Genomic DNA, 11,371 nt, shown 5'->3' on the forward strand with positions numbered 1-11,371 from the left:
GAGGAGGCTGGAGTAGAAAACTCTGGAGGCGGAGCTACAACATGCATTTTCTGGACACTTATCAGCTACAATAACACCATATGGAAAAAGAAGACTGCCCCCTGGTGGTGAAAGGTTTGACTTTGCTTGCTTTTCCTGTTACCAGGACATTTTGCACTACCTAAATAATTATTTCTGACTTCTAATGCAATAACCTGTATTTGTATCTGATTATATTTTAATTTCAAAAGTAAATACACTAAAAGTCATTTAATAACAGGAGGCTTACACCTCTTGGATGCAGGCAGCAAACTTTTAGAGAGCAGCCAAACTTTGCATTGGCCTATTTTTAACTAGTGGATTCTACTTTGTATTAATTATTTGCATTCGGCTCAAGATAACCTGCAAATATAACTGTTAGCTTGCTGTGCTGGACCTATAATTTCAATGTATTTGTACTGTGACTGTGCCTGCAGGCAGCACATGCAGTGGGGAGACTCATCAAACTCAAACATCAGAAGAAACAAATCCACAAAATAAGGAATCATTAAAGTTAAGAATATTTATTGCATCCATTATTGGAAAACACTTCACTGTACAGCATTCATCCATTTGTAATGGAAAGATGATTAACAAAGAAATTTCCAATCACACACTGTGACCCACGAGCGTCGTCCCCTCACAGGGAACCGGAGTGCTAACACCCGGGGCTTAAGCGCTAAGCAAACTAGACTGGATTACAGGAAGGGCTGTGACCTTTAACCTCTGCTAAAAGCTGCTTCTTTTCAGAGGCATTGTTATGATATTAACATCTGTTTATTCTCTGCTGAGGACCAAAGAAAAAACCCAAAGCAAGCACAGCTGATGAACTGAGAGCAGATGGGCAGGTACAGCAGGAACGCTCCACATTTCAGTTTCACATCGAGTCACACTTTAAAACGAAACGTTGTCCAGCCTCTGACAGTAAAAGCAACTCAGCATTAATAGAAATCACAACCTCTCTTTGCATAAGATACATGTTATAAAGTGCTTCGTGTACATACAATAGAATTACAAAACTTATTTTAAACTGCACCATCACTGTTTTACAGATTGATTTCAAATTGTATTTGGTCACAATTGCCACTCACTGAAAATAACATGAGGAGTAAAGTGTCGTTTTCACTTGTGTTAATGTGGATGTTTGGACAAACCTTCAGCTTGTTTCTGATTAACTATAAAAAGTGTAAGGAAGTAAATAAAGCTCCCTAAATATGAATAACAGAAATCCTTATATTTATAATTTTGAGGACTCTGATTTTAAAAATTCAATGCGAATAAGTTTAGCCTCTTTTGGAAGAGGCGAACGTTTCAGTCCGACTGAGTGTTACAGACACCCGTGCACCCACGCGTCCTCGGATGAGCCGAATACTGATTCACGCGGTGACCACGGCGTGGACATGATTTTAAATCAGAAGGCATGTGGATGTAAACGTCGTTACATGAAGAGCGTTTTAGGCACAACAGTTTCAGCTTTCAGGAGGATTTTCGGCACCCGCTGCCACTTTGTGCTTAATGGGCAAAAGGAGGGACTGATCAGGGTGGGGGGTGTATGTGGTCAGGTCAGCTGGGATCCTGTTGGAGGATTTATTAATATATTTTCAGGTCTTACATCTTTTGATTCTGTCCACATTTTTTGGCAGTTCTTGGGAATCTTGCTGGTGTGGTTCGCTTCCCGCTCACTTGAAAGATCAAAGTCACAGGAACTCGGAGCACTGAGGTGCAGCGCTCTGTCTGCGTCCATTTATTAGTCGGTAAACGCCTTCCACCCACGCTTCAAGAAACATCTCCAGAGATGACAGAAGAGCGGGAACTGTCTGCAATCAGTCCTCCGTCCCAGATGTTGAGTTAGGCCACAGCCTGAGCGGCCTCGGGTACGAGGGAGGAGAAGAAGGTTTTGAAGAAAACCCAGGCCGTCCACATGACGGACACTCGGTGAGGAGGCACCAACACCGCTGTCATCGTTCCCTCTGATCCTTCAGCTGCTGGTTCATCCTGCTGTCTGTCGGCGTGCTCACCTGCCTGAGGAGACACACGTCACACATGCAGCACTTAATTCACCCACTACAGCAAACATCAGGGCCTGTGTGCAGGTTAGAGACTCGACCTGATCCTGGTCTCTCTGCTAGCTCATTTCAAAAACATACTCTTTTCTCAGTGTGCAGCATTTAGCTGGAGTTTCATCAAATGTAGGAAAAAGTGAACAAGAGAGAAAAATGATGAGTTTCTTACTGGATTCAGGTTTGGGTTCCTGTTCTGGTTCTGCTGGTTCTCGGGGGGCTGCAGCTGGTTGGGTTCTGGGACCTGCACTCTCCTTCTGAAGGGAAACCAGCCGACGGTGTGTCTGGAAAACAAGGCAGGAAGTTCAGGGGTTACAAGGAAAAGCTAACTATCTATAATCCTGAAAGAAGCTCCAAAGGTTTGTAACGTCACATCGTGGTTGGATCTTCCTGCACCGCACTAGTCTCCATCAGAATGCTGGATCAAGAGCTCAGGCCTGTGGTTAAAAACTTCTTGCCCCCCATTTTCTGCTCCCTGTGGTAAAGGAAAACTTCTGCAAATCTGAAAGTGAACACTAGGGGTCAGCAGCGAGCAGCTGGGTACGGCACAGCGCTCGAAAACATGACCTCACAGAACTCGATACGAGTCATTTATTGAGAAAAACTAAATGTCAGATCAGATTTCTGCTTAAGATGAGAAGCTGAAGACATTACACATGACATTTAAGCACTTAATGAAGTTGTCACGGCAACAAAACACGTGAGTCTAGAGCCTTTTATTCCAAAAACTAAGTGATTAGAAACTGTAACTGCGCTGACACCTGTGAACTCATTTGTGAGGATTTAAAGTCTACCATCATGATTAAAAGTAAAACAAAAACAGAACTGAGCCGTAGAGGTCATAGGTCAGTAAGAAGGAAGTGGGCCGAGGGCAGCATGGCTGATGATGACCGCGTGATCTCCAGTCTCAATAAGAGTGTAAGCACGACCAGCAGCAAACCCTTCAAACGAAGCCTTCGGGGAGCGCTCCTTTCTTTAACAGCTTCCAGAGTTTTAAGACTTAAAGAAAACTTTTTAAAGGAAGTGGGTCAGCACATCCTGCCAACACGGCTGATAGATGTCAACAGCAACTCGTATGCGTCACGATAGGCTATCAGTGCAGCCATGATTAATGAAATCACTCGACTTTAAGTCAGCAGGACACAGCTGAGCCCGGAAACTCCCTCCTTTACAGAGAGATGCAAATATTTCAAAGCTTATTGCAGTAAAATGATTGTGTGGCAGCCCCGCAGCACGAGGAAGTACTGCGGTCTAAGCCTTTTCAGTAAGAGGAAGTTCAGGCTTTATTCAGTGGTTTAGACTCACTCTGGACAGGAGTCAGTACGTATGAAGAAACCGAGTACTGACAGAAACATGACTGATATTCGTTGACCCGAAAGAGCAATAATGTTAAAAGAAATGACACTTCATTTAACTCTGAACGTGTCTGCTGTCAGATTATATTCTAATGCACTTTAACAGTAAATCATTGAAAAAGTTTATTTTACTTTGAGAGGTGACGGTTTCAGATCATAATTTACATTTTTATAGCACAATATTTGTCTCCTTTCCTGCACAACACCAAGAAGTTGGCAAAGGCTAAGCCGCTCTATAATAAGGCTGCTCCCTGAACAGTACGGATAGAAAGAAATAGTTTGTTTTTCCACTAAATTACCAAGAAATTAGTAACTGAAGCACCTGCAGTGCTTAACTTATTCATTTGTCTTCTGTAGCAGTGGTAGAATAGTTATGTTAAGCTTTAAGTTTATGTCTTGCATATTTCCACAACCATATTCATAATCACATACTGTGTATGCTACCGTTGCATATAGTGTATTATCTTATTTTTAATTTGTTTGTACTTTTTTTGTATTTTTCCTTCTGATATCTGTACCTGAGCTGAGGTTACGCAAAAATTTCCCCGTCGTCGGATCAATAAAGTCTTATCTTAAAAATCTGACATTACTGCCTTATTTTATTTATTTTATTCCTAGAGTATTTAAAAGTAGAATGGGAGGCAGAGCCTTCAGTTTTCAGGCCCCTCTTCTGTGGAACCAGCTTCCAGTTTGGATTCAGGAGACAGACACTATCTCTACTTTCAAGATTAGGCTTCAAACTTTCCTTTTTGCTAAAGCATATAGTTAGGGCTGGACCAGGTGACCCTGAATCCTCCCTTAGTTATGCTGCAATAGACGTAGGCTGCCGGGGGATTCCCATGATGCATTGAGTTTTTCCTTTCCAGTCACCTTTCTCACTCACTATGTATTAACAGACCTCTCTGCATTGAATCATATCTGTTATTAACCTCTGTCTCTCTTCCACAGCATGTCTTTATCCTGTCTTCCTTCTCTCACCCCAACCAATCACAGCAGATGGCCCCGCCCCTCCCTGAGCCTGGTTCTGCCGGAGGTTTCTTCCTGTTAAAAGGGAGTTTTTCCTTCCCACTGTCGCCAAAGTGCTGCTCATAGGGGGTCATATGATTGTTGGGTTTTCTCTGTATCTATGAAGCGCCTTGAGGCGACTTTTGTTGTGATTTGGCGCTATATAAATAAAATTGAATTGAATTGAATTTTAGTGTACCTACCACTAAATATCAAGTGTTACCAAAACTGCTCTTACAGCAGCTCGAGTCTAATTTGTACAGGTTTGCTAGACAAATAAATAGAATACATATTTCTTATATCAGTCTGTATAGGGACCTTTTTTTGTTCCCCTTGCTGGTATAACAGGTTTAAAGGATCCATGTCCTGAAGGTGGGGCTCTGTGCATACACACCCATCGGCTCCGTCTGTGACTCAGACAGGCTGCTGGGCTTTAAATGGGCGAGGCGTGTTGGTGTGCAATTCACCGAGAGACGCTAAAAAGGGAGAACTCAGAAAACCAGACTCTTGTTGACCCCTGAGAGTTAAATCTAGTGTTTACAGCAGCTCTCTGAACCCACGGCTGCACACTTACAGGTACATGAGGAGCAGGGTGCCCATCACCAGCAGGAAGCGGCTCAGGTTGGAGTTGAAGTACACGATCATCATCAGGACCCCGAATCTTGCAGCAGAGTACAACCAGTCCAGCCAATCGCGCTCCATGCCCTCCTCGTCCTCCACAACGGCTCCGCCCTGCGCGTTCATCCGCATGTTCTGGTTGGCCTCCCCGGCGTTGATGAAAGCGCCATCCTGCACTGGATTCTGATTGGCTGGCAGGTTGTTGATGGGGTTCTGATCAGCTAGCGGGGCAGGGACGGGCACTTGGTGGGCGGGAACAGGAGGGTACTGGCCAATGGTTGGAGCTGTTGTGGGAATGCTGCCTGCTGCTGCTAAAGCTGCATGGCTGGAGGTGGGAAATGAGAATTAGAGCAGTCAGACAAACACAAGACGTGGCTGTGGGTGTAAAACCTTCAGTGTGTGAAGTAGAACTCACTATTGCATATAATACTGTCGAGCGTAGACATGCTGGAGCCACAGCAGCTGCTGGGGGCTGTACAGGGAGTAGGTGGGAAAGGTTGGCTGGGTCATCTGAGGAGCTCCAGTCCTGCCGGGGACATGACACAAGACTGTTAATCTTCGCTTCTCTTTAGGACATCTGCAGTCGTTTATACGCGAGAGAACATCTCTGTGCTGGGACTGTGTTTGCCTTCAGTCCCATAGAGGACTGCAGCAGAAAGAGTCCGCTACGAAGCCGAGCAGGCACTGAGTGATGGTGGGTTGCAAAGCGGCCTGCAGATGCACAGCAACTGTAGACTAAAGCAGCTTTAATGCGATGAATAAAATGAGATTTAGTAATTGTGTGTGTAGAGCGCGGTCAGCGGAGCTCCAACTAACATCAGCTGATTGTTCAGCTATGCTTGATTATTTTCAGTCTTCTTGGTTCCAGGAACTACAGTCACCATCTGTTTGTTGGTGGTTACTTTTGAAAATTCAAAACACTTTGATGTTTTCTGTGAGCTCCTGAAACAGTGATCTTTGATACTGGTTCCAGAGGTAGTGCTCTGCACTGCTTAAATGAAATTAACTACAAATTATACCTTAATCCAGCAGTCCCCAACCTCCAGGCCTCGGACCGGTATCGGTCCGTGAGTCGTTTGGTACCGGACCGCGAGAGTTGAGGCTCAGGTGTGAAATGTATAGTTTTCAGGGTTTTTATCGGTTTTCAGCGTTATTTTGTTATCGTTTTTATCGTTAACTCTGTTTTCCTGGGTCTTTTCACGTGTGTTATGAATAAATTCTCTTTTTTTCGGTACCGGTACTAGTTTTATTTTGTTGTATTTATCCGCGACACCTTAAAGGCCGGTCTGTGAAAATATTGTCGGGCATAAACCGGTCCGCTGCCTTAATCCACCTTAAAAGCAGCTACGTGTTTACAATTTAAAAACGGCCTGACACAGAAAACAGTGGCCCCTCAGAAACACAACCTGCAAAGCACTGTGGCTTCTTCCATGTTCTGCATCTTTATCACGAATGATGATTTTTAAGTTCAGCTTTTGGGGTTTTTGTTGAATGTTGCTGACAAACAATAACAACGATCCAGAAATCACATGATCAGGATTCGACTGTTCTTCAGCTTTTAAAAGGTTAGTTTAACCGAAGGCCACTTGGTTTTGAAACTGGGATTCCCCCAGTGGGGAAGTGGAGAAGGGAAGTGAACTGCATTGTATTAAAGGTGAATAAAACATGTTCAGTGATTTGGCTGCAGAGCGGTCATTCTCTCTGACAGTGCAAACACTGCTACGATGGATTAAAGCACACTGAAACACAAGTTGTTGCTTACATGGCAGCAGGAGGCCACACAGGAGTCTGTGGAGGAGACACTGGAGTCTGTGTGTGTGCTGGAGCTGCGGAGGCCGGCCTCCTCTGCCGCAGCTCTGGTGGGCTGGGAGTCTGGGCTGGTGTGGGCTGTGGACTGGAGGAATGTGGCTCTTTGGCCTGCAAAGGGAAGAAGAGTTTGATGTCATTTTTTTCTGCAAACCCCCCCAAAACAAAATAAAACAAACAAAAAATCCCCAGCAAGAAACATCTGCGAGACCTGTGTTATCAGATCTACCACATTTAGTTTCTGCAGCTTTGTTTCCGGCTTGGAAGTGTACTGATACTGACGCGCCAGCTTTAGTGTCCGGGCTGACTTCTGGTAGATAACAGCTGAAGCAGAACAGTTGCACTACACAGCGGGGCAACAATAAGGGTGGAGGTGAAGAAGCACATCTGCAGCGCTCTTTACCAGAGTGTCTTGAGGTTACTTACAAAACCTCACACTAATTTCATGATTGGAATTTGTCATCATCAGAGCCCAAACTAACTCAGTCTGAAACTATCCTCGAAAATTCAACAAAACTTACAAAATATTTAGAAAAGCATTTGAAGTGCAAACTACACTGTTGCCTCAGTAAGATGGTAACAGACCGCACACAAGGACGCTGTGTGTGAAACTAGCCTGTATGCAAACGTGGGGACACGGGGGCGACATGAAGCCAGCTGCTTTGTTTACAGGAGCTCAGAATTCAAATACCTCACCAACAGGAGTTTCACTGTGAACGTGCAGGTCTTTATAAAGCCAGGAGGACTGAAACAACGTGCTGATGTCAGAGAAAAGTCACTGGGTGTTACTGCTAAAGTGTTCTCACCTTGGGTCTGGCTCCCAGAGGTCCCTGGGCAGGACTCCTAACAGCACACACCAGGTGCAGTGTGGGAATTGAGTCCGTCTGTGGAAGTGGAGGTAAAACAGTTAAACATGTGACATCCACCCAACACATACAGACTTGTGTCTGAATGAACCCCGATTAAACTTGCCTGCAAAATTACACCAACGTACGAGCTCTGGAGGCCACTTAACGTCACCGCTGTCGATCCCACAGACTCTGATTATGAGGCGTGTTTACAGCCTGGTTTGAAAACTGTTTTGGCCTGCACTGACCAGGAATTATTTTAGAACCCGAACGTACGATTTGGGGCGTGGCCACGGTGACTTCCATTAGTGCCATATCTAGGGATGGGTACCGGTTCTGACATAAACGGTAGTAACCAGACCGAAAAGCAGCGCACATTTCAGTGCTTTTTTTTCCTGAGCTGTGATACACTTTAGATTCTAGCCAATCATTTTATGTTTCCGAGGATAGTAGGCGGGTCCAGGTACGGACGTTCTTTTAGAGCAGAGCTACAGATTAAAAATGCCCAAGGCGAAGCGGTCAAAAGTCTGGCTGTACTTCACAGCAAAATAAGCAAACTCAGCAGCTGCAACAAGTGCTTTAAGCTGATACTGTGATACTGTCAAAGGAGGTAACACCTCAAATCTGATGAAACACCTGGTGACGCATAGCGTTTTTTTTAAAAGCCGAGAAATGCGCCGTATTTGATAGCTTGCTGCGAGACCTCACACCGAGCACATCTACTGCGGGTGTGGTGCCTGTTATCGACCCGGAGTTAGCAACATCCCCCAAAAACCCGAAGAGGAGAGTCCTGGCCCCTAGCCCTGCCAGTGTAGCAGAAATGATGAGGATGATGATGCAGCAGCAGCCGTTCTTCTCTGCGTGAGTAGCTTAATGTTGTTCGTGTGTAATTTACGTTGAGTAGGCTAACCACGTTATTACATTAATGCACGTAAGGTGAACTAGCAAACATCATCATAGCTACATGCGGCTGTCTTCTTGTTTGATGGCAGATACTCCCTTCACCCTGGACAAAAAGGCTAAAATGACCAAAGAAAAAGTGGAAAACAGTTAAACATGAGAGGTTTTTGGACAAAGTTTGTGTTGTTTCCATTGTTTAAGCTGCTTCCAGCCAAGAGTGATACCATATATGCCCCATAGCTGCAGAAAAGGCTAACATTGTTATCTTTTTACAAAAAAACAGTTAAACATGAGAGGTTTTGGGACAAAGTTTGTGTTCTCCATTCTTCAAGCACCGTTTAAGCACCGGCACAGTTTCAAAAGTACCGGTTTGGCACCGGTATCGGATAAAACCTAAACGATACCCATCCCTAGCCATATCAGGCAGATGATAGGGGATGATAGGGCCTTCATCTGTGCTAATTTAAGCCACTGAACTAAACCAACTTGTTTGTGCTGTTGATGCTTCTGTGGAATCTTTTTCTCAGAAATAATGATGTCATTTTGTACGACAGTGTCCAGGTTGTGACTTTCACTGCAGTGTGTGTCTGATAACCAGTGACAAATGAAAGGAAAAAAACTGCACTCTTGACCCTTACAGTGAGGGCAGCATGGCTCTGGTACAGTATGAAGCTCTTCTGCTGGGTTTGGGTCTACTCAGAGTAGCCAGTGGTTCTCAAACTGTGGATGACCATGCCAACTACGCCAAATCAGTGATTTTTACAGAAAACAAACAAACAAAAAAAGTCCACAGTTATTTTGTTTCGTTGCAGTGCTGCATACAACTGAAATTTAAGTTTATATCTCCATCTCACCCTATCCCTGGCCTCCTTCACTACAGCCATGAATCCTCACTGAGGTCCTTTTCTTTTCCTCCTACCTCGCAGCACCATCTTCATCATCCTTTGTCCAACAGATCTGCTATTGTCCCCCCTGAACGTGTCCAAACCATCTCAGCCTCAGCTCTCAACCTTCTCAATCTGAGCTGTCCCTCTGTTGCACTCTTTTCTATAGTGGTTCCTCCCGGCTGCTCCCAACGCTGACAGACAGTAAGATGAGTTTTGTTTGTTTTGTTTTTCTAGTTTATAAGGAAGTGGGGTCGGGCCCACAGAATTAAGGCCGCAGAAGCTCCAAAGCTTGCGTGCAGGTTTTCTACAGCTGTATGCTGATTGGTTTACAGAATAAATGGCTGACAGCTCCTTTGTGCACGTCTATCATGCCTTCTCAGGCAATATGAGCCTCTACTGGGATTCTTGAACAAAAAACATGAAATAGTCTGTCCTAGTTTTTGTGGCACAGCCCTTTCACAGGTCTCAGTAATTACTGTGTACTTCCTTATTCTCCTACAAGCAGCAGCGAGATAAAAGCAGCCCTCTTCCACAGTTTGTCACCAGCATAGAGGCACATAATCAGCTCGTGACATTTACAACTTGACATGACAGCTCGTGCTATCATACACACCTGTATGAAGAGTCCGTTAATGTGCAGGTTATCAGGCAGCAGTTTGCCAGCGTAGATGAGCCTCTGGTCACTCACAGCCTGGAGACGAAACAAGAATAAAGTCAGTAACGGATCAGATCTCCTTGCTGCTTTGGGTTTGGTGGGGGAGGTTGTTTTTTTAAGGTACTAAACTGAAACCATGAAATATGGCCAAAGTCGAGTAATTTGTTTGCAGTAGATCACACAGACTTCTATCTAATTGTAGTAAAAAAAAGAATTCTTAGTATCAAAACAAAGAATAAACAATAAAACAAAGATTTTGATGAGAACATTTCGTAACCAGAAACACATGGCCAAGTTCCCACAACATTTGGGTAAACAGACGAAACCTGGCTCCTCACTTGAACCTTTTCAGTCCACTGCCTGTGCCTGGCTACAGCTGTCATCACTAGCCTCCAAACTCCACTGAAGCGTAGATCCTCTTTGCTTCTCTGCTTCCTGTCCAAAACTGATGTTTGACATGTGTAGCCCCCCCAAGACACACCTCTGGATGTGGTCTGAATAACACGAATGTGAAGTTGTACTTATTTCACAGACATAACTACAGAGAGATACCAAAACACCTCCAACGTCTGTACCAAAACAGGTTTTTTAATTAAACAGAAAAAATGACATAACTGCGAGCTCGCGCTCATGGGACTCACAGGCACGCTGCACTGGTTTCGTGTGAGCGCGCGCATATACACGCGCGTGACCCGGGAAATGGCTGACAGCTCGTTTTTACTCTCATCACATTCCACAGCACAGCCGCGAATAGCTCCGCCGCCCTCTGTGTAAACTCACCGGTTTGGTCGGGTAGACAGCGGACAGGTGCGCTTTCAGCTCCTTTATGGTCCACTGCAGGCTCACTCCCTCGATGGTCCGGTCCTCCTGAGCCTGGTTGGGCGTCTTTATGATGAGAGTGATCGCCTTTTGTTCAGAATTTCCTGCATCCATTTTTACCGTCTGCCGGTTGTAATGGCGATGTGTGAACTAGAAAAACAAGATGTTTTGTGACTCGCTGGACTCCCTAACACGAAGAACGGCCGGGGGAAAGTGCGTCTTATGTTAAAGAGAAACTGCAGTGACCTGGGTGGCTCTAGAAGTGTCTCCGCTGGTCCTCATACGGGACTTTAGAGGAGGAATGTTGTTTCCAAACACACTGTGGCCGCTCCTGATTGGCTACCGTCTGCTCGTGCTCAGACGTGGAGGCTTGCAGAATATTCGCCGCTTGAGCATGCGC

At 45.0% G+C, this 11,371-nt stretch overlaps 1 protein-coding gene and 1 long non-coding RNA gene across 2 annotated transcripts; one reads left to right on the plus strand and one right to left on the minus strand.

Moving 5' to 3' along the window:
• Positions 1-6: 6 nt before the first annotated feature.
• On the plus strand, positions 7-830 carry LOC146513436 (uncharacterized). Its single transcript, XR_014874942.1, has 2 exons — positions 7-114; positions 456-830. It is a non-coding gene; the product is annotated as an uncharacterized LOC146513436 (long non-coding RNA).
• Positions 527-11,311, minus strand: herpud1 (homocysteine-inducible, endoplasmic reticulum stress-inducible, ubiquitin-like domain member 1). Its single transcript, XM_085165449.1, has 8 exons — positions 10,933-11,311; positions 10,111-10,188; positions 7,669-7,746; positions 6,819-6,973; positions 5,472-5,582; positions 5,013-5,381; positions 2,251-2,362; positions 527-2,040 (listed from the first exon to the last, which is right to left on the minus strand). The coding sequence occupies exons 1-8, from the start codon at positions 11,083-11,085 to the stop codon at positions 1,867-1,869; spliced, it is 1,230 nt and encodes a 409-aa protein (XP_085021575.1). The 5' UTR covers positions 11,086-11,311; the 3' UTR covers positions 527-1,866.
• Between the last annotated feature and the right edge of the window lie 60 nt (positions 11,312-11,371).

The sequence above is a fragment of the Neolamprologus multifasciatus genome, chromosome 7, assembly GCF_963576455.1.
Source record: "Neolamprologus multifasciatus chromosome 7, fNeoMul1.2, whole genome shotgun sequence".
NCBI classification, from domain to species: Eukaryota; Metazoa; Chordata; class Actinopteri; order Cichliformes; family Cichlidae; genus Neolamprologus; species Neolamprologus multifasciatus.